Consider the following 24,103-nt stretch of genomic DNA (forward strand, 5'->3'; position numbering starts at 1 on the left):
CTTAACCTAAATGACAACTATTTGTGGTTTATGCAACCCAACAGTTATTTCAGGTTTGGAAGATGAGCAAACATCAAAATGCAGCACTCATTAATTAGCCATGCCTTTTGGCTTAACATGTTCTGCAATCCCAGCCAATCCCATAGATACAGTATCTATTCCGACAAAAGACCCACAGAGTTCAGTGTGGCTTAATCTTGGATATTTGAGTATAAACAAGAAATCACAAACCAGTTTCTGTGAGTTAATTGCATGGAAGTTATGATTTGTGATCCTGAGAAGGTACACCCTGTTCAATAAGGTAGCATGTCTACAATCATAGTCTTGCTACAAAACAAATATTTATTCAAGACCACCTATCGTGCTGTGTTATTATATCCTATTCTTTAATCATACAACAATAGGAGAGAAGGAGGTCATATGATGGAAACTATTCTACATAAAAATGGGTGTGTGAATAGATCTCTTAAGGCAAGGTAGATGTAATTACAGCAATTTTTAGACCACTTCTACTGTTGTTAGATTATCATCTCTCTCGAAGGGCAAAAAAACCCCTAGTTTATTATATCATTATTACTCAGTATATACAAAACTATTGTAAGTCACCATCGAGATTCTGGATATAACCAGAGGTTGACATAGAGATAGTCCTTGCTTAGCAATCACAATTGGGACCAGCAACTCTATCGCTAAGTGCTGTGGTCATGGAAAATCACATGACCTCAACAGGCTTATGACCTCACTTCCCCTTCAGTGGTTAAGAGAAACATCACATGACTGCCACTTACAATTTTACTTCTGCCTTCTCTATTAACTCTGCTTGTCACAAGCCAGTTGCAAAGCACACAAATGGTGATCACATGACCATAGGATGCTGTAACAGTTGTAAATGTGTGCTGGTTGCAAAGCACCCAAATGGCAAGCATGTGACTTTGGGATGCTGCAATGGTTGTAAATGTGAGGATTGGTTGCAAGGCTATTTTTTTACACCATTGTAACATTGAATGGTCACTAAATAAGGCAGTTGGTAAGTGAGGACTATATGTATATGATTATTTGCTAAAGAGCAGATAAATGTGCTCTTGTTTTACATCAATATAGATGAGATCTCATCTCATCTTTCAGATTTAACTAGAAAAGTAGGAACAGATTTCACTTTATTTTATAATGTTTGTAACAAGTTACCTGCTTGAAGTTCCTGAGGAAGTTCCACAACTATGGTGTATAATATGTGATATTTTTCTTGTAATGCGTAGCATGTTTTACTCTTGGTAAACTGCATGTTTTTACTGCAATAACCTGGACATTGACTTTCTCTCAGAGTAATTTGCCCTGTATATAATTGGGATCCAATCTAGCCAAGTCTTTGACTTCAGTTATAACTAATATTCTACAGTGGACTGGGCAGGTTCTTTAAAAAATACCATGGAAATAGAGCACTAGTTCTATTTTCTGTTTTAAAGAAAACAATATTTCAAGAACCTTAAATAAGGGACTTGAAATTTTTGTGGACTCCACTGAGTGCTGTATATTCCACATTAAGAAAGTCAATGTAGAATTTCCAAGTCATTTTAAATGGACACCGTTTTTCAAAGCTTTTTGTAGCTTGCTTTCATTCTTGAACTGATTATAAATGAACTCCTATTGTTTCGTTTGCTAGACTGACAGCAATACAGTGTAACCCATCGCAAACTTTATTCTACCCGAAATAATCGTTGTACCATAAATTCCAGGTGACACAGCAGGCACTTGTGGGGATCCAGGAATCCCAGGTCATGGTTCTAGAGAAGAAACTAATTTTAGAACTAAAAGTGTTGTACAGTTCTCTTGTGAGCTTGGTTACATCCTTCATGGATCAGAGGAAAGAGCTTGTTTGGCAAATGGAAGCTGGACAGGAAGGCAACCAGAATGCAAAGGTAAATTATTTTCATAACTAGAATGCAATATTAGTTTGAAAAATCACTGTAAGAGTCTTTATAAAACAAAGAACTATAATAAAGTGATCATATATCTGAAATCAATTAGCTGCTTGTATTAGCCCTTTGAATTGATATGACATCATCATGGCCCTAATACAGCCATGTATGGCTTTGACCTAAAATTGTATGCTGGGGATATCAGATCCCAAGATTCTTCCAGCAGCTTCAGTCATGTTAGATAATAAGAATGAGAAGACTGAATCCCAGCGACTGGCAAATTTGTCAAGCTGCATTTCATTTAGAGTTTGTCTCTCTATCTCTCTATCTCTCCACCAACTTACCTGTCCCCTATCCTACTCATGGGCATTCAGGAGGAAGACAAGGGTGTCAAGAGATAAAAGGTGTATCATGGCATACATCTCTTAAGTATTTGCATGTAATTTCATGATGCAATTTCAAAAGGGTGGGGCTTGTGTAGTGATGTCATGCTGCACGTTTTGTCATTTGGGCTCCCTGATGGTTAAGTAGGGACTCCGGCTTACTTATGCTCTTTCTCACACCCTTTTCAGGTGTTACTCCATGGCTGCATAGCATATAGTTTTGATTAACTGACAGCATTGCCAGCAGTTGTAGTCATGCATTTTCCATGGAACTTATCTGAAGTGGAGTTTATCCTGAAGTAAATTAAAAAATCCCACCCTGCGTTTTGAATATGATCACAGCCTCCTGATTTCTGCATTAATAAAAGAGAATAATGTAAAGATAATTCTACAGCATAATTCATCAATCATCACTTATTGGCTTCTTGGAATCAATCCCATTTTTATTTTTATGTTTTTGCCATCAGCATTATTGAATCAGCTCTAAATGTTGCTATATGGTCTCCCAAACTGCTACACAGTAGGTACAGAGTATATGTTCTAGGATCAATAGAAGAAGTATAGGAACGGGAGAAGTGGCCTTCTAATAAATCAAATTATTTGTTTACCTAATATAGAATTGTCTGTCCTGACTAGTAGGGACTTTCCTGGGTTATATGCAAATATGTTTCTCATACATATGCTAGGAATTGAACTTGATAATGTCTATATGCAAATTATATTCTCTGTCCTAGATGTAGGACCCCATCCGGGATTACAGTTGTCAGGAACACTAAGGGTTTTTTGTCACAATCACAATAAAATGAATTCCTCCAGTCCATGACACAACGCCAAGTATGCTAATATAAATTTTGCTGCTTCAGCTCTGCCATAGTGAAGAGGCTGGCATTTGGCATTGTCCTTACAGTTTCAGGGCAGGACAATGAATGTCATTCTATTCTGTCAATTTTTTTCAGTATTTTTTTACCAACCAGGAGGGGGGAAAAATAAAAACCTCTCATTGGCAGACTTTGAAATTATATTTCCTCAGTATACATACATTTGATTGCTGTATAATTTATGCAAAACTATTGATTTGTTTGTTTGTTTTTTTTGTTTTTACACACATTTCTGTAATGCAGTACACTTTTTTATTTAGGCATGGCTAGCACACGCATACTTCTCTCCGTAAGTATCCTTCCCAGAACGATGCTGTTTTTATCTGTAATTTTTTTTCACAACTTTTCCAGGAGACTCCCTCTGATGCTGTTGTCAGTGCCTCGGTTGGCCTCTTAAAATCAGCATATTTTATGCAAAATGAAATTCATGTGAGATTGACATCGATAGCATCTGGCATCATTGTATTCACTGTGGGAATATCATTTGTTCCAAAGAATTTGAATAGTAATTAGTATTTGACAGGACACAAGCATCTGAGTACAACAAAACAACTTGGTTCTAGCATTTTTTCGTAACATTTGAGCACCACCGGCAGAAATAATCATGTATCTTAAGGGTGTGTAGGATATAATACAGATTTGCTTCTTTATTTTTAATACATTTATGTGTTAAATAGCTGTCTTCTGCTGGCAAAAATTGGCTAGTTATAAATACATTTAGTGATAAGAATTTTCATTTTTCAGAAATTAATTGTTTTGGATTACATTCCGATTCCAATTCAATTTTATATTAACCTAAGCTTGGGTGTCCATAACAAGCTACAGTGACTTCAAAATGACAAGTGCAACATGACATCAGCACACAAATGACACAATTATTTATTTGTATCATGATACCTGAGACCGGTGTAAATCATGTCATCCACACACATACGTCCACACACACCATGGACATCCATAAATTGAATTCTCTTTCCACTCTGTTACTTTTTATCATCCAAAATGGCCTGAAAATACTGAATTACAACATAGAAAATAAATAAATAAATAAATAAATAAATAAATAAATAAATAAATAAGCAAACAAATTAATAAGATTTATGAGTTTGATACCGGACTACTCAACTTGGAATTTTTCAAGCTGGCTACAATCCCTAAAATAAAATAATTTTAGGAACCAAGCCATAGATAAGAGAGTGAGATCATGCAGGCTGTTGTTACAGACTTGTTTTCTAAATGTTTACGAAAGCTGAATTGTATGAGTGGGTTTGTTAAAGTAAAAAGGACTATTTGTATAAACAAACAAACAAACAAAAAGGATTTGAAATAGGTAGCCATTAGTACTATAGTGTACAATAATAATTTACGGGGCTTTGTTGTGCCCAGTAGCTGTAATACTGAATAATTCATTTACTCTTCAGAGTAGTCATTTTTCCCCTCAGAAGCAATGAATGAGCAAGGGAAAAAACTGTAAACAGTTGGTACAAAAATTAAGCCGATAAAAATCAAACTGTTTGTCCTTTTCAACAGTAGATAAAAACTGAGAACTTTTTCATGAAAAACCACAAATTCTGAGCTATAGTTCAGTATTTCGGTTCAAGCTATGTAGAAATTTATATAGAGGAATATCCATGGTATCTTGAAAACTGCAACTAAAACAAAATTAGAGGCTCCACTTCAGTTGAATACATGAAGATTCCAGAGGAAACTCAAAGCATTTGGACAAGACTGGTGCAATTGAAACTGAAAGGATTTTTATCTCCTTGATGTGAACTATATATATATATATATTTATAAAGTCTACTTCTCTGTAGATTGGAAGGTTATTTGCAACTTCAATTATTGATGTTACTAAGTAATTGTTCTCTGTGTTGTTTTCCTTCCCAATTCTGGCATTTTCACACTGGATTTTCAAGCTGTTCAGTGTGGTAACCCTGGAACAACAGCTAATGGGAAAGTGTTTCGAATTGATGGCACAACGTTCTCTAGTTCTGTTATTTATTCCTGCATGGAAGGCTATATTCTGTCTGGACCTTCTGTACGACAGTGCACTGCCAATGGGACATGGTCTGGTTCCCTGCCAAATTGTACAAGCAAGTATTCATTGTTGCTAATATTACTGCAATCATAGTACACTTGCAACTTCTATATTTGGGGAAATTCTATATTTGGGGACAGTCAAATTGGGGAGAGGGGGCAGGATTGTGCCAGAATCATCCCTGCTGCAGATCAACTTTTTCTTCCAGGATCAGGTTTCCAGAGCTTGACTGTTCAAAATTGTCCTGTGCCAACCAATGATGTTGTCATAGCTTCTCTGCACAGAGAAGAAAGACAGCTTGGAGGTCTGATGCATCCATCAGACTCCTCTTGTGTAGCCCATCACGCATCTCCAGTATTCCCTGTCCTTGGTCCCTACTTTCCTCTGTTCTTATCCCTACCCAGATCTACTCTCATTATAACCACAAATATTGCTGCTCATGCTCCAAGAAACATTTGGATTCTTTCATTTGAATCCCATTCTTGAAGGGAATGGGATTCCTCCCTATCATTAGCCTGCAAGTGTTAATAATGCTGCTGAGGCTCAGAGTATTAGGAGTCAATGTAATGGCTACCCTGAGTGACTAATGATGGCAGCAATGGTGGGTGAGGGATTTATGGTGGCAGATATAAGTATCATGCAGTCACTAAAGGTCAACACTGCCTTGAGGGAACATAATAAGTATCATGGCAAACATGGAAAGAATACTGCTTCCCCCCCTTACAGTAATTACGTAGCATTTTTGATGGGTGGGTGGAACTATTTACGTATGGAATGACAGGAGCTCTACCTCAATGTAGATATGCCTAAGCAACTCTTGACCCCACTGCCTCATACCACATGTGGGCATATGGGCTGAAAAATATACCCACCCCTGGGTCTACCAGATTCAGATTTCCTGGAACCACTGGCTCCCCCTTTCTTAATGAGTTATTTTCTGGGATGGAAGATTAAATACTTGTGTCCTTACACTTATGTCAAATGGTAAGTAGAGGTCTCCTGAAGCTGTTCAAGCAATCCCTGAGGTGGAATATCTCTCAAACAACTTACCCAACATTCTGGTCTTTGCTAAATAGAATTTTCTTCTCTTTGCAATTCAGCATATAGCAGGTGGGATGCTGAAAGAACAAAAGAAGGCCCTGTTTTATCGTCCCACCATTTTGACACACAAGATGGTGGGTAGGTAAGAGAGGACCTTATTTTGTAGCAGCAACTTGACAACTGTGAATCAGTGTCCAAAATTCTGCCATTTATATTATAAGACTACCTTGTCTTAATTCAAGCCTCACAAAGTTAGAAAATTGGAAACGAAGGCTGATGTCTTAATTATCTAACAAATAAGTTCTGTAATTAGTAACAAATGTCACATAATGTGATAAACTGTGCTTGCTTATAAGCAAACTACTATACACGTCACATTTCAAATTATTCTAGATTGTTCACATTCTAAAATGGAGACAACCTTCATCGTATTATTAAATGGGTAAATGATTTGACTATTAATAGTATAATCAGTTATTGTTTTGTCTACTGCTCTTTAATCCCTTTTTTCTCATAGTAATCAGTTGTGGAGATCCAGGAATACCAGCCAATGGATTGAGATATGGTGATAATTATGTTGTTGGACAAAATGTTACCTATATGTGCCAACCAGGGTACACAATGGAAGCCAACAGTTCCAAAATTCGTACTTGCACAACTAATGGCACATGGAGTGGAATGCTACCAACTTGTAAAGGTATCGCTTTAAATTTGAAATATATACAGTATATCAAATATAATCACTATCATGATCTGCTGAATCCCCTTCCCTTTTTTTTTTTTAGTGGAACATGTTCCTATATATATGTATACAGAGAGAGAGAGAGAGAGAGAGAAAGAGAGTGAGTGAGTGAGTGAGTGAGTGAGTAAGTAATGGTACTGGAGAATGACCTTGGGAGAGAGGAGAAGAACCACAGCCAGGAGAACAGTTGGATAAGCGGAATCTTAGCCCACAGCAGGAATGTGGGTGTGGCAAACATCTCAGAAGGGACCCTCCCTAGTTTCTTGGGCTGTAAAGGTGATGGGGGAGAAATGTACTTTGAGACTTGCAAGATTGATTTTGACCTTGCAAGGTAGTCCAGACAGGAAACATGTCCAGATGAACTAATTCCACTTTATTGTAAGGCTACATTAAAAGAATCTTGCAAGTCTGGAAGTACATTTCTCCCCCTTCGCCTTTACAGACCAAGAAACTAATGAGGGTCTCTTCTGAGATGTTTGCCACACCCACATTCCTGCTGTGGGCTAAGATTCCTCTTATCCAACTGTTCCCCTGGCTGTGGCTCTTCCCTCTGTCTCCCAAGGTCATTCCCACATACCATTACAGAGAGATATGTGTTTATTAGAATACTTAAATATAATAACATTGTATGTGGATTTGCTTTTGCTTGAAAATGATTCCCTGATGCAATCATTCACTAGATGGAACAGAATGGCAAGTGAATAGGTATAGCACTGGTAGAAACCAGGTTTAGAACAGTTCCTTCATCCTTAGTTATACTATGTCCTTCATAATTCAGAAAGTGTTCTGCAGAATGACACGGGAGGGTATGCCATTCCAGATGAGATTATGAAATAGGAAATCTGCTTCTATGAACTTTTCATAACTTAACCTGTCTTAGTATCCAAATGATCCAAAATGATTTGTTTTTAGCTACTGGGTAATCTTTCTCAAAATAAAGAAATAAAGAACCAGTGAATGCAAATACATCTCAAATGTGTGGGCTGTATAAATCGGTATGTGTTTATTTCACTATATCATAATATGCTACCAGGATACTATATTCGATACTGAAAGTAATAGAACAGTCTATCCCAACTTTCTTTTTCCAGATGTGTGTGACTACAACTCCCATAATTCCCAATCAAAAAGGCCAAAGGCTGTGAAAACAAAATAAGCTTTTTATATTTTAGCAAGGAAATATGGTCTGAGACTGATGCAAAAAAAAACAAAAAAAAACTTTGTCCCAAAAAGAATTGAATTAGCACATATGGTTCTCCTAGTCAGTATAGACACCGGGGATATTTGCTGCAGCTGCTACGCTAATGACTCTAAATGTTGTTACAGCTGTTACCTGTCCAACTCCACCCCAGATTTCTAATGGAAGACAGGAAGGAATAAATTTCGATTGGGGATTTAGTATTAGTTATGTCTGTTCCCCTGGCTATGAATTGTCCTTTCCTGCTGTTTTGACCTGTGTTGGGAATGGAACATGGAGTGGTGAAGTCCCACAGTGCTTACGTAAGTAGTTTTTTGATGCTTTCATTCCATGCTGATAGTGGCTTCCATTCAATCTTAAAAGAAAAAGTTCAGAAAAACGAAGCATAGATACACACAAAAAGTTAACTATAATGCTTCCTTCACACACACCCAACAAAACTGCAAGGACCTTTAATATCCATTTTGCAAATTGCAGAGACCACAAAGCTGCTTCTGATCCTCTTTCATCTTTGTTCTCTAGGCTTTTTTTCCTCAACGATCTTAACTCCAGTTAAGCAGTTTATTCAGGCAGTTGTCAACTGCAGAGACTGCTAACCTATGATTCTGGTTGTTGCTTTGGTTTGTTTGTTATGTTCCTTCAAGTCTGCGTTGACTCCTGGCAACTTCCTGGAGAAGTCCCTGCAGTTTTCTTGGCAAGATTTTCTGAAGTGGCTTGCCATTGCCTTCTTCCTAGGGCTGAGAGGGAATGACTGGCTCAAAGTTACCTAGCTGGCTTCATGTCTAAGGCAGGACTAGAACTCATGGTATCCTGGTGTCTAGCCTTGACCACTACACCAAACTGGCTGGTGGTTCTGTTTACCTGTGTTTAAAACTGATAAGCAAAAACGAATGAAAAAACAGAAGTCTGATTAGTATTAACCAACAAAACAATGACGCTCTTGGGATGCTTAGTTATAGTCGTAGCCAGGAGGGGAAAGATGGCAATCGATTGTAGTGAGATGAGGAAGTATGGGGAAGAAAGTCCCAATGTTCATGGATAACATAATCAAGAGATGGATTTTGCAGTGGCTGCTATTACTACTGACACATGCTTAATGTTCCCTTGAAACCATCACTTTGTAACAATGAGTTGCTGATATACCCCTATTTTCCTGAATGCTGAATTCCGGACATATTTTCTGGAATATGTCCAATGCTGCATCATATTTGAAATTATGTTAAATTTTGATGTGCAGGTAATAGGAATGAAGGCTTCACCAGACTTGTTCTTCCATCAGAACTAAGCAATCCTGAGAAGGTGATCTCTCAGACAAGAGTCCCAATGGTGTGCTGTCGGCCATGAGACCCTTTCTGGTCTCAAGAAGGTCCTACTGGAAAAAAGAGATCGTTCAGCATGATGTTTTATCTTATTTTGTGAAGGAGAAAACAATAACTCAAGTCCCTGGTTTTTTACGAAGTTGTAGAGGAGGAAACAATTATTATGTTTTGTCTCATATTTGAGATACCTAAAGCAAGTTTCTAAAACATGACAAAAATGCCAACAAGGACTAGTTTGAACATGGATGTTTTACTCAGGCAAAAACCTGGATATTTTTTTTATTCTGGCTGACATCTGTAATGGCTAAGTGTGTCAGGAATACAGAAGACTCCAGCCGGTGTCTCTGACAATTGGACTTTTGTTCCAATATTATATTAAATTACCTGATTTATGCAGAATTTTTTATTAGCATAAAATTGGTGACACTGATGGATTTTGCATTACTGCAGATTTCATTATAATAACAAATGTATGCTGACTTTTTACAGAACATTTTGTGAATAGATCTTTCTTTTTACTGTTGAAAAAAGTACTAAAGTTTTAATAGGGTAAATTCAATGGGATTATTGAAGAAAAGAGGAATGGTGCTTCATCTGTTTCATGTTAAAGGAACTGTAATGTGCTAGATCCAACATTTTGGGGGTACTACATAATCTAGTATTGTGCATTTTGATTCATGCACTAAAACCCATTGATTTCATTCAACATTCAATATCTACAGCATTCATGAATCATGGTCATTTTCTAAAGTTTTATAATCTTTCACAATCATTTCAAGATCTTCGGATTTGATCTGATATATGATGGCAGGAAGATTAGATCTTCTGAGAGTTTGAACCTCTTTTGCGTTTTTGTTATTAAAAGTTAAGTGTTTATACAACCCAATAGTGAGCTAAGGCCATCTTTCATTCTACCTTATTCTATAGCTGGGGTTGGAAGCAAAATGTGCTTATGGTGGCTAAAGTAACAGAAGAAGCTATAGGATCATTAATTAACAGTAAAGAAGGGAAAGCTCGATTTGACCAGATAAAGTAGGAGAAGAACATTGTAAGAAGTATGGAACCATAAGATGGAGCAAGCAGAGACCATGACCTCTGAATTAATTCTTAAGCTGTCCAAGATGCTTCCCATATGCTTGATCAAATATCTATTAAGATATTTCAATCTGTGTTTCCACAAAGAAGTGTAGGATAGCAGCCACAATAACTTTACAATTTCCTCCAAGAGGAAGTGTGACAAATGTTTACCCTGAAAATTTCATGAATAACAGAGACACAGCTAGGGCTTGATATCTGGTAGTTATGCCCAAGTAAATATGTCCATTACGAAGACTATAGGAACAACTCCACAAGAAGTCTGCTAATTACTCATGCCCTGGCACCTCATGGCTTGACTACTGCAATGCAGTCTACATGGGGCTGCCATTAAAGAACACCTGGAAGCTTCAACTGGTTCAGAATGCAGTGGCACAGGCAGTGATGGTCATGCCTCAGTGTGCCCATGTAACACCTCTACTTCATGAGCTGCACTGGTTGCCATTTTGCTTCCAAGTGTGATTCAAAGAATCAGCTGTTACCTATAAAGCCCTTCATGGCATAGACCCTGATTACTTGAGGGACTACCTGTGTCCCATAATATCTGCCCAGACAATTCAATCTTGCAGGGTCGGCATGTTCTGGGTTCCTCCAATTAAAAAATGCCATCTATCAGGACCCTGGAAGCACACCTTCTCTGTAGCAGTGACTGCCCTCTGGAATGATGCTCCCTCTGAGATTCCAACAGCCCCCAACCTACAGGTGTTTCTAAGGACCCTGAAGACATGGCTCTTTGCCCAGGCCTTTGGGGAGCATAATTGAAGCCCCCTTTTCTTCTTTTTCTCAGCCCCATCTGGGTTTGTTATCTCTCCCATCGTTGTTCTTTTTTGTTTTATGTTGTTCTCTTGTTTTAAATGTTTTTAACAATTTGTAAACTGACCAGAGTCATTGGGAGTCAGGTGGCACATAAATTATTATTATTATTGTATACACCACAATGTAAAATCACAGCTGCCAGTTCTTTAGCTGTTGTTGGCCTTCATTCGCATCAAATTCTTCCCAAGAATCTAGGATGTCGTAACGTATTGGCGTAGTATATATGCAGATCCAAGCAGTGTGGCCTTTTGTAATTGATAGGTGGAAATTTTGTCAATGTGCAGATTTTCTAAGTGTCGTCCAAGGTTTTTTTGGTATGGCACCCACTGTGCCAATAACCACTGGGACCATCACTGCTGGCTTATGCCATAATCTTTCAACTTCGGTTTTAAAACTTGACACATTGTGATCTCCAATTTTGTCTTCTATTCTACTATCCCCTGGTATTGCCGCAACAATTATCCACATTTTCTTCTTTTCAACCACAGTTAAATCTGGTGTGTTATGCTTGAAAACTTTTATCAATTTGTATTCGGAAATCCCAGATATTTTAACATCATTTTTTACTACTTTTTCAACTATATGTTCCCACCAATTTTTCATTACTGGCACATGATAATTTTTACCGATGTTCCAGTGAATCATTTTGGCGGCTGTGTTATGGCATTGTTTATAGTCGGTTTGTGCAGACTTCTTGCATGAGCTGAGTACATGATCTACTGTTTCTTTTGTTTCTTTGCACAATCTGCATTTGAATCATTTGATGATTTTTCAGTTCTGGCCTTGATTGCATTAGTTCGAATAGCTTGCTCTTGAGCAGCCAAAATGAAGCCTTCCATTTCTTTTTTTAATGTGGTAAGCCATTGCCAGGTTTTATCTTTATTCACTTTCCCCTCAATCTTTAGTAGAAATTGATCATGTAATGCTTTTTCTTGCCACCATTCTATTCGTGTTTTTATTACATTATGCTGATATTCATGTTTTGTTTCCTGTACATTCAATAAGTTGCAGTTTTTAACTTGCATCCATGCTTGTTCTTGACTGTCCTTTACACAATCAGCCAATGCATGCTTTGTTTCTGCAACAGTTTGTTTGACTTGAAGTAAACCTCTGTCTCCATTTCTGTGGGGCAGGTATAATCTATCAATATCACTACGTGGATGTAATGCATAGTGAATAGTCAAGAGTTTTCTTGTTTTTTGGTCCAAACTGTCCAGTTCAGTTTGTATCCAGTTAATAATTCCAGTAGAGCATTGTATAACAGGCATGGCCCAGGTACTGATGGCTTTGATGGTGTTTTCCCCATTCAATTTTGTCTTTAAATGTCTTTTCATTCTTTGGATGTATTCTTTACTGATCACATTTTTAACTTGTCCATGCTTGATGTTATTCAACTGTAAAATGCCCAGATACTTGTAGGCTTCATCCTGATAACTCCTGATGTTATAGCCATTCAGCATTTCAATTCCATTACTGTTCATGATCTTATCCTGATTTATTGTTATTGTAGCACATTTCTCTAGGCCACATTCCATTGCTATATCTGTGCTACAAATTCTTACAATATTTGTCAGTGACTGGGTTTCGATTTCTGATTTTTCATAAAGCTTCAGATCATCCATATAAAGCAAATGTGAGCTTTTATTAGCATTTTTTGCTGTTTGGTAGCCAAGATTTGTTTTTCTCAAAATCACTGAAAGTGGGACGATTTAATCTGTTTCAGATATGAAGTGGTCAAAGAATTCCTCACCCCACCCTAGATATTGCATGTTTTCCCCCCAAATATTTCTTTGTTTGCTCTCATGTCTGGAATGTGGGAGCAGTTCTAAAGTATGGAACTGCAAAAGTAGAGGAAAAAGAAATATTATTTATGTCGTTCACAACTGCAGGGATATGCCATTATATTGTCCTTTCCCCTTCTCCAATTATCAACCCAAATTATATTGCTGGTCTTGCTTACAAGTAGGAAGACTTTAAACTACAACTTTAAAATCTGCCATTAGACCCACATTAAAACAGCTATACTTTAGAAGAGAATTATTCTATTGCAATCTAATTATTGGATTTATATCTTGACTTTTTAGGGGGAGTTTGAAATGATGTGCATATGGGTCTCCACTGACAATGTCTCCACTAGAAGAATCCCATGAGATAGGATGGGCCAAGAGAAATAGTAATGGGCTCAAAGTCATCAAGTATGCTCTGTAGTGAACTCAAACCTGCCCCTTACCAAATCCAAGGCCAACATTTTAACCATCATATCATATTAGCCTTAAAAGGACAGGATACTTCTAAGTACACTCTGAGTCTTGTTTTCAATTTTACTCATACTGCATTAATTGAGAATGCCAGTTCCCATAGTCATTTGGCTGGCCACTATGAAAACAGGACATTGGACATCTTCATTTAATTTTTATAGGTTATTTTATATTTCATTTTAATCTACTATGTATCACTGATTTTAGATGTGATAAGGCAACACATTCAAATAGGTAAGTAGGTAGGTAGATAGGTAGAGTTGGTTAATGGCACGTATCAAAACTTTGAGCCAGATTGTCAGACATTCCAAACTGAGAGTCCTTACTCATTATTATGGGAAAGAGATAAGATCTTAACTAACCATAGATGCTTTTACATTATGATAGCGGTTTACGCAAGTAAATTAAAACCACTTGGATCATCCCCATTGTGTAAATGAGCACTGGAAAGGGTGGCTATATAAATCAATTCAATTCAATACAGTACAATAAATAAATTAGCAAACAAACTTTTGCTCTTATTTTATATCTAAATGGTTTAATATTGTCTGTTACATAATTTTTAATTTTGTATTTTACCTTAATGAGATCCTTCAATATATTCTTTGGGAAGGGATACATACATGAAATAAAGAAATGTGATTATTTCCACAGAGATTCAAATCAAATATTATCTCTTTTACATTCCTGTAACTCAGGGCCATTATACCTGAATCAGACTATGTCTTCAGCCCAGTTTAAGGACTATTTTCTCATTTTTAGCTTCTTCTGAGCACAAGTATTCTCTCCCATTGCTCAGTTGCTTTGGTCAAATCAGTACCATCTTCCTAGTTAATGTTGAGTGGCATAAAGCAGATGCCTGATTAATTTTCTTTTATACTTACAGTCAAGATGTTGTGGGAAATAGCAAGGTGTAAGTATTGTTGACAACGAAGAACACCATGACTGCTACAAAAAGTAGCATTTTCTCTGCATAATTTCCCATTTCTGAGGGGGGGGAGAGACTGAAGTGCATTGCCGTGATGTCTAGTTTCTATGGTTACCTACTCAGACAGAAGTACTAAGCATCCAGTAATAGAAAGTGGCTAGGAAAAGGCCGGAGAATACCAATGCATGATGTAATTCCTCCAAATATTCTCTTTGTTAAAGCAATAATCAAATAGCAATCAATCAATCAATCAATTCTGTGTGATATTTGTTTAAGAAATGATTTAAATGTTTTCTTAAGTCTCCACCCTTGTTAACACAGTGAAACAGTAAAATAAAAGAACTTTGTACCTTCTGCATATTAACTAGTAGCTTTTGACATTTAGTTAGTAAAAGACACGTAAGCCCATCCTCTCTTGGGATAAGAATATGATTTACATTTATACCTTCTGTTTCTATATGTGTACATACTGTAGTTCCACTTCTTATTTTAGAGCAGATTGTTTTTTTTTATTAAAAAAGGCTTCATGCTTTCTCTTCTCCAAACACACATGTCTACACTTCTGAAAAGAAATGTCAATATATTTTCCATGTTTCTTTTTTCTACAGCAAAGTTTTGTGGTGACCCGGGAGTTCCTGCTCAAGGCAAAAGGGAAGGCAAAAGCTTTATTTATCAGTCAGAAGTCTCTTTCAGTTGTAATCTTCCATTTGTGTTGGTTGGTTCCAGCACTCGCATATGTCAAGCAGATGGTACATGGAGCGGATCATCTCCCCGTTGCATAGGTATGACGTGATCTTTCCTAGTTTGTAGCATGCTCCATTCTTTTCTTCACAACAGTGTTTCTCAACTCTAGCCATTTTAAGATGTGTGGACTTCAACTGCCAAAATACTCCAGCCAGCATGTTGGCTGGGGAATTCTGGGAGGTGAAGTCCACACATCTTAAAATGGCCAAAGTTGAGAAACACTGCTTTACCTCTTTGTTAATTGTTTACAATGCAATCTTAAACATCCATATGCCACTGTATTATCAGGGGCTTAGTCTTTGTTAAATGGACATAAGATTGCAACCAAAGTGTTGTTTTCATCGAGCCCCTTGTACAAGGAAAATTCCATTCTGCCCTCCCCCGCCATTTTTGCAGCCATTCTACATTGTTAAAAGGATTCTTAGTGTGGTTTTTCAGGGAAAGGAGGCATATAGTTTGAGTAGTAAAAAGTATTTGATACCCAGAATAGCAGAAAGTTCCCACTACACATATAATTGCATCTTTAGTACAAAACTGCAATCTTACCAGGGAACAAGTTCTTATGCATTGTAGCATTTAGAGTGGAATACAAATTTAGTAATGCTTAAAACAGCCCCACTGAAATCAGATTATAACTAATAACTTGTGACTAACTTAAGCCTGATTCAGTGAATCCATTCTAAGCATGACTGCATGTATATCCATCCTGTTGGTGATAGTGCCTCCCTGGAATATGAAAGGATTTTTATATAAATTGCCCTTAGTGGACTTTAAAGCAGGGGGAGCGGGGTGGGGGGTGGGGAATACCACTAGAAATACAGAGTTATGTCTATATTGTCTCTGTAGATGTAGTATAGGATTGTTTTGTTGGGACAGTTTTCAGTAGTGATGGCCCAGATCAATAGATCAGTTCATCCATAAGAATCAAAACATAAGGTACTCCTGTTCACATCTTTGTTTTGCATAAACAAAGTTTAAACCTAAAGATGCATAAATTCCTTATGAAATTCAGCATTGGTCACCTCATATTGAAATGTTGGCACTTCTGAAAACTGTTTGAAAGAATTTGGCTATAAATGGATATAAGTTTTAAAAACTATTTTCTTTCACAAACTTTTCTTTGACATAGAACCCACCCGCACAGCCTGTGAAAACCCTGGTGTTCCTCGTCATGGATCACAGAACAACACCTTTGGTTATCAGGTAGAAGTCCTAATTTTTACTGAAGAAGGAAGAGAGAGAACTCTGCTCATACAACTCAGACTTCAGTAACACTTGAATTTGATTATGTTCTTTCTGTATCCAAATAGTCAGCATCATTAATAGCATCACTCAAAAACACTTAGACTAAAGTTGTATATTTCCTATTTTCTTTAATGAAGTCTGATTAAAGGTGGTATTCTAAACATACTCACTGGGCAGTAAACTCCAAGTAACTTGGAATTTAGTTTAAATCAAAAGTATTTTTTTTAATTAAGAAATAAAGAAATATATTTCTGTATGTGTGTGTGTGTGTGTGTGTATACACACATACATATGTACACACAAACATATTTTGCATTGAGGGAAAAAAGTTCAAATAGAGTAATATTTGGCATTTAATGGAAGTCACTAATGCATCACCCAGATTTTCTGGTTAATTGAACCATTCTATTTCCAATTTAATTCTTGTCTATCTCAACATTTTAGAAAGAACTCAAAATATCTAGATAGCAACATAATCATGTTAAACCAATAGCAATAGTTCCAATAATCAAGGGAACAGCAACAATAGGTTCAAAAACTTCAGGCTGATATTATTGTCAACCTGAGAATATTTTATTATATTCTGTATCTTTTCCAGTTCTGGTTAGATATAATATGATTATATATCATTGTTTGATGCCAGTTTTTGGTAATTGGGTTCAATCTCATGAATAAGCTCCATTCATTTCAATAGCCTTTCTCCCAGAGAAACCTGTAAAGGATTACAATCTAAATAGAGTACTTTTTATTTATTTATTTATTTATTTATTTATTTATACATGGATGAGACTGCAACTATTACTTCATCAAAATAATAAAATATTATACAATGTTCAGTTTGCTCTGAAGCTAATCCAATATAAAAGCAATTCTGTAGTATCAGTAAAAATGGGGGGGGGGAATAGGATTCTAAGTTTTATATGCTTTTATAGTGTATAATTTTCATTGATCCATGCTATGTAAGTGCTTATTATTCTGAACAAATAATTTTTCCAAGGCCTATTGTGCATTGAGAACAATGCTTGGATTGGCAGTAATGTTTTGGGATGATTTAAAAATATAGTCAAGGTTTGGTTTTTTGGCATTTATTCCACACAGATTTCAGTGATAGGTTTAGGATTAAAGACTGGGATTCTAAACACAGTAGGAACTAAGCCCCATTAACCATAATGAGACATAGTTCCAAGTAGGCATGCATAGAATTGCACAGTATGTTCTTTTGTTTGTGTAAAAATCTTCTGGCAGCATTTGCAGGATAAAGAAGACAGTAATGCTCAGCCCAGAGGAACTGAAATAGATGAATATTAGAGACAGATGTCCTCTAGGAGCACTGGAAAAAATAGCCAGGGAGAGAAACAAAGAATTTACAGGACAGTAAAAGAAATTCAGAGCTCCTGGTGACTTCAGTAATGATCTTCCATCTTTTTCAAGCTTTTCCCCCTGGCAAAAAAGGGTAAAGGCTTTAACTTTTAATGAAACTGGGATTGAATCAATAGACAGGTTTTGGGTTCAAGGTGAATGACCTTTATGTTTTAAATAGAAGAGAATACAGTGGTACCTCTACTTACAAACGCCCCTACTTACGAAATTTTTGAGATATGATCAGCTCCGGCCCCAAAAATTTACCTCTACTTACGAATTCGCCTCGACTTACGAGCCATTTTCCGCCCGTTCCACCCCTGATGCGTGGTCCACGGACGCTGGAACGGATTAACGGTAATTACATTGAACCTTATGGGAAAATTTACTTCGACTTGCAACCAACTCGACTTGCGATCAGAGTCACGGAACGGATTAAGTTCGTAAGTAGAGGTACCACTGTATATGTAACTGAGGGTTGAACTATGAAGTCTTTGGTGCTCTCTGTGCTTGGCTGTTTGCTTGCAGACATTTCATTACCTGACTAGATAACATCATCAGTGTGAGTGACGTGGGGTTTGCTCTCTGTTTATATACAATATCTTGTCCTGCCAGTGTTGGTGGGGGTGTGGTTTTCTCCATGGTGGTTATTTGATTAAGGTATTGCTTTCTGCTTGATTTTCTTTTTTCTTCCTAGTGTTTTTCCTGCAGGTGCAAGATCCACTTTTTTTTTTTTTTGGGATCAACTGAATGTTGATTCATTGGTTGCAACAGGAATTGGCTGACCAGCTTGTTACCTGAGTCTGATGTTGTGGGCTGAGAGGGTGACTGGCCCAAAGTCACCTAGCCAACTTTCATGCCTAAAGCAGGACTAGAACTTACAGTCTCATGATATTTAGCCTGAAACCTTAATTAGACCAAATTAGCTATCATTCTGCTTGATTGTTTGTCTAGTATTAATCCCTGCTTATCTGAGTGTTGGTTGCTGGAGAGGATGTGTTCTGGTCTTTTTGTTTCCTTCTTAGCTTTTTTTTATTGCCTCTTTTGAATAGTGTGTAAATGTGGTTTATCTCAATGTATCTATTTATGACTGATTTGTCTGAATGCCAAGTTTCCAGGAATTCCCTAGCATTTTTGGATTTAGCTTGGTGTAGGATACTCACAGTTTCCCAGTTGAAACTATGGTTGACTCTGTCCATGTGTTGGGGGATTAAATAGTTTTCATCATGTCTTCTGACTACTAGTTGATGTTCATGGATGCACTCTGCTAGTATTCTGCCTGTCTGCCCTAAATAGTGACTGCTACAGTTCTTATGCTATATGCTATAGATGACTCCTGTTTTTTCTTCTTGGGCTACTGGGTCTTTTGATTTACTTAAGATGTTTTGGAGGTGCTACAGTGTGCCATGTGGTTGTAATAATCTGTTGGTTGTTTCTGATATGTTTTTGATGTACGTCAGTGTTATCCTTTATGTAGCTTATGTTTGTTGTGCTGTAGTGGCTTGAGTGGTCAGGCACTTTTTGATAAATTTGTGTAGGTATTCATTTTGTTGGAAGATGTTGTATAGGCAGTCTGTTTCCTTTTTCTGGTGTTCTGGGTTGCTGCAGTGCAACTCAAGGAGAAAACCACACTCCCACCAACACTGGCAAGCCAAGCTACTGTATATAAACAGAAAGCAACTCCACACTCACTAGCACTGATGATGTTACCTAGTTGGGTAATGAAACATCTGCAAGCAAACAACGAAGCTTGGAGAGCACCAAGGACTCCACTTTATGATTTAATCTGGCTCTGTGATTCTATTCCCTGTTCATCAAACAAAATCAAACATCTAACCTGTACAAAGCCCCACAGATCTCTTTGAAACAAAAGCAAACAATCTCAAATCTAAACTACCCTGCTATGCAGTGGGAGGGGGTCAGGGGGTCTTTATCTATTGGCCCCTGCTAGGACAGGGCCAATAAGGATTTTGTCCATCACAGTCCTATGGGTGGATTCCCTGATCTACTTTCAGGTCACTACAGGGGGGGAGGGATGTGGAGTCCCCAGTGTTTTCATGCTAGAGGTCCCAATCTGAATTAGATGCTCCAAATTTTATTCTTAAGAATTTTTTCCCCCCTAGTAGCAAGGTATGTCTTACTGGTAACATAGATTTAACAGAACATTCATGCTTTCTTTTTTGCTCTGGGTCCCCTCAATTTAAGAATGCTATCTAATGGGACTTAGGAAGTGGGCCATTTCTGCACTTGGACCACCGTACCCACCAAGGTTAGATTGCCCCCAACCGTGCTGGACCTTTTCAAAGTGCAGAAGACCTGGATGTGCTCCAGGGCATGGGGGTTGGGAGGTTAGGAGGTTAGGTGGCCCATGAGATCTTATTGTAATTGCTAAATGTTTATTAGATCCATCTCAGTGACCATTTTGCTGATTTTTTAAAAAAATTTGTGAGGTGTTATTAGCCACCCAGAGTCATATTTGTGAGATGGACAGCCTTATAAATCAATTTAATAAACAAATATTCTAGTTATCTTAATATCAATTTGCAGATTATATTCCTTGCAGCTGCATTTTGCAAAAGATAAAACAGCCTTAAAAATTGTAGCACACCTGATTTCTAGGTTTATTTTTGGATAGGTACTCATGTTACCTTGCATAGATTTATAGGCAAGTGTAGAGGGAAGAGGGAATGGCCTTGAGGGACAAGAGGAAGAGCCACTGCCAAGACAATGATCAGATAAAAGGGGACTGAGTCCAGGGCAGGAATGTAATCTAAGTAAACATCTCAGACTTTCCCTTCTCTACTTCTCACAATGATAAAGGCAGGGCGGAGGGGAAGAACACTGAGACTTGTAAGGTTCTGTTACTTTAGCTTTACAATGAAAGTAGTACTGGCCTACATGAAATTGGATTCCTCATGTGATCTACCTTGAAGGGCTGACAGTGAGCCAAGTGTTTTAACTAAAGAAAAAATACTAAGAATCCCAGAACAAAATGACAAGCACACAAAAAGGAAAGATTGGATTTTACTGAGCTACAACACAAAGAAAGCACGTCAGTAGGAAATGGCAATGAAAGAGAAAGTAGTAAACACTGGGTAAATAGCATTCATTGTTCCTCAGAATTTCATTTAAGCAGTATTGAGGGAACATGAATGATCAGTATCTGACAGCAGGAAGTAGGACAGCATGTACACCACAGTTTTTAGGGAAAAGAGTAAGCATTGGTGGACATATCTTAGTTGGGAGAGCCAGAGATTCTATGGAAGAAGGAAGCAAAGGAAAATAGAGATTGAAAAGCTAAACATGTGTGCAGTAGTTAGATCAGGGGTTGGGGGAAAGAGGAGGTGAAGAGGAAAAAGGTCAAGACCATGGCGAAGACTGCCTTCACACAATTACATTTTATGCATCAGTTGCAGCCATTTCCAGAACAAGAGGTTTTGCTCTTAATAGCTCACATGCTTATCATCTTGTGGCTAAACTATTGCAATTCTTTCTGTATGAGGTTGCCAATGAAGACCATCGGAAGCTTCAGCTGGTTCAATCTACAGCAGCCTGAGTAGATATGGGCATATCTAGATTTACCAATGTATTGCTACTACTACTGGAGCTTCATTGGCTACCAAGTAGCTTCTGGGTATAATGCAAGTACAGGTAGTCCTAGTTTAGCAACCATAATTGGGACTGGCAGCTCTGTCGTTAAGCAAAGTGATCACTAAGTGGGAAATCATGTGACTGCAAGTGTGCTTTCCTTTCCCCCACTCCTCCACCCTTTGGAATGCTCACCCTGCCACTGTAATAATTAACAAGAGAATTAATATTTGTAGTTACATTATTGGAGAGGAAGGGATTACAAGAAAGTAAGCAGGCACACAATGGGGAATATATCAGGCTGTTTGTGTAGCACACTCACAGCTGCCAGCACCACCACAAGAATACCTGTGTATTCTTCATTGTGTGTATGCTTACCCTCTTGTAATCCCTTTCTCTCCAATCTCTTCACTCTGCAAGAGAGGGGGGAAAAAACAGGTCAGGCACAGGACAACATGTACCAATTGTAATGGTGATCATGTGACTGAGGGATGCTGTGAAGGTTGGAAATGCCAGTATTAGTCATCAAGTTATATTTTCTAGTACCGTCATAACTCTGAATGATCACTGAATGAGGCAGTCAGTAAGCAAGGATACTTGTAGTGGTTATCACTTTTAAATGACTCAGGGCATCGGTATCTGGGAGACAGTTTTCTCCAAGTTAAATCTGACAGTGAGATCTAGCAGAGGGGGTCTGCTAAAGGTCCTTTTCCATGGAGGACCACTGTCATCCCTTCTGGAAACAGCCTACCCCAGACAATTAGACCACCCCTTGCCTTTACTTTATTGAATAACAATGAAAACATGGCTTTTCAGAAAGGCATTTGGAAAAGTTTGAAGATCAGAGCTCTTGGAAGGAAGGAAGGAAGGAAGGAAGGAAGGAAGGAAGGAAGGAAGGAAGGAAGGAAGGAAGGAAGGAAGGAAGGAAGGAAGGAAGGATCGATCTAGTCTGTATGTAAAAACCAATAATGGAGGAATGATGTTCTTTCTGCCATTGTTCTCAAGAACTGGTGATAGACAAAGCCTCTAGAAGTTTGTGGAACCTGGGATAGCATAGCATAGCATAGCTTAAAGCTGAGTCAGCTCATTGTGTTCCTTGGTCTCCTGAAGCACAGTTTTTATGGAGCTAGTTCAATGTGGATTCTTTCAAGTGGCTGCTGAGTCATTTCCTCACCCAGGACCAAGTTCACAAACATATTCCCAGTTTTTATTGGCTGTAAAACGTGCTATCCCTTTCCTCTTACATTCAGTCTTTGATAATCTTTGATGAGATTTGCTTTCCAATCAACATTTTAACAGCATGTCCAGGTGCTTGCTCCATTCCACCACAGTAGAAATTTTACCCTAAAGGCAGCACTGACATTATTCCTGAACAAAAGGTCACATTTGCAACTTGAGGAGGGCAGTCAGAGAAAGAGAAGTGTTGCCCTGAACAAAAAACATGGTTTCCCCAGTACCAGCCAGGGTTTTCTTCCTGTAGAAGCATAAAATGGAGCAGTATTGGAATTTCAGAGATGAGAGTCTCTCAGGATAAACTGAAGGGGGGAAGATTTCTGATCAAATTATTGGGTTTGTTACACTATAATTGAAACTAATAAAATTATTGATTTTAATCTAGATACATGCCAGGTTACTAGCCCTGTTTTCAGTCTGATCTGTGAGAAGTAAATAAGATTGTAACAAATCACAACCGTTACTTTTGTACATTTAATGTCTTCACCAACATGTCTACTGCTTTGTTATATATTATAAAGCTTTCCAAAACAGCTGCATGCATTTTATAAAGGCAAAATATATTCAGGTGTCAGTTTTTGCCAACTTCATCTGCAAGCTTCAGAAGCAGATTGTTTTCCTGAAATGAACTTTGAGACTTGAGATGTTTGCATAGAATATTGGTGGTAACACAAGAAAATTGTTTATAGCACCAACAACCATTATTGGACAGCACAGAATGGAGCTGAAATAATGGGGATTTATTTAGAGCAATCTGTCATACATGCAAAGGATTAAACTCTATTTCTTTGTAGTCTATTTTGTGGCATGTTTGTATCCATGTACATTCAGTATTTATGTATATATTAATTCTGAAGGGTTCCAAGGCACATTCGGAATTTAGAAATAAAAATAGATCCATTATATTTGTGGTAGCCTCTGGGTCAGTTTTATCACGTTTTGTATGAAACACAGTATGGAGATAAGGCAAACTGAGAAAGCTAACTCTTTCTAGTGAATTTAATGCTCACAAAAAGGATAATATTGGCAGCACAGGCAAATGAGTTTGTTTAGCTATAAAAGGTGCATTGTGAATAAAAATAAGATAAACAAATCAAATAATCATAATAAAAAAGAAATCACTGTAAACGTATTGCACTGAATTCATTTATATGTAGCCCTACTTGGTCATTAAGTCCAAATGCCTGAAGTGGTCAGTTCAGTTCAGTTATATTTTATTGTTGCAACCCATACGTTATAACATAATATGGATTTATCAAGCATGCAATAAAATAGTAAACTGTAATTAATAAACAAAGTTTAAAATGACATAAAATCAGGTT

At 37.5% G+C, this 24,103-nt stretch overlaps 1 protein-coding gene and 1 pseudogene across 2 annotated transcripts in view; one reads left to right on the forward strand and one right to left on the reverse strand.

Moving 5' to 3' along the window:
* CSMD3 (CUB and Sushi multiple domains 3) overlaps positions 1 to 24,103 on the forward strand; it is a 623,909-nt gene that overhangs the window by 554,343 nt on the left and 45,463 nt on the right. For both annotated transcript variants that reach the window (XM_088149036.1, XM_088149037.1), the window contains 6 exons: positions 1,734 to 1,916; positions 5,094 to 5,270; positions 6,774 to 6,953; positions 8,325 to 8,498; positions 15,221 to 15,394; positions 16,486 to 16,559. In XM_088149036.1, the coding sequence (XP_088005162.1) occupies positions 1,734 to 1,916; positions 5,094 to 5,270; positions 6,774 to 6,953; positions 8,325 to 8,498; positions 15,221 to 15,394; positions 16,486 to 16,559 (962 nt within the window). The remainder of the gene's footprint in view (positions 1 to 1,733; positions 1,917 to 5,093; positions 5,271 to 6,773; positions 6,954 to 8,324; positions 8,499 to 15,220; positions 15,395 to 16,485; positions 16,560 to 24,103) is intronic.
* On the reverse strand, positions 10,241 to 12,694 carry LOC148214751 (uncharacterized; annotated as a pseudogene).

The sequence above is a fragment of the Python bivittatus genome, unplaced genomic scaffold (assembly GCF_059951505.1).
Source record: "Python bivittatus isolate LINGU-HERP-01145 unplaced genomic scaffold, Pbiv_v1 ctg000590_np1212, whole genome shotgun sequence".
NCBI classification, from domain to species: domain Eukaryota; kingdom Metazoa; phylum Chordata; class Lepidosauria; order Squamata; family Pythonidae; genus Python; species Python bivittatus.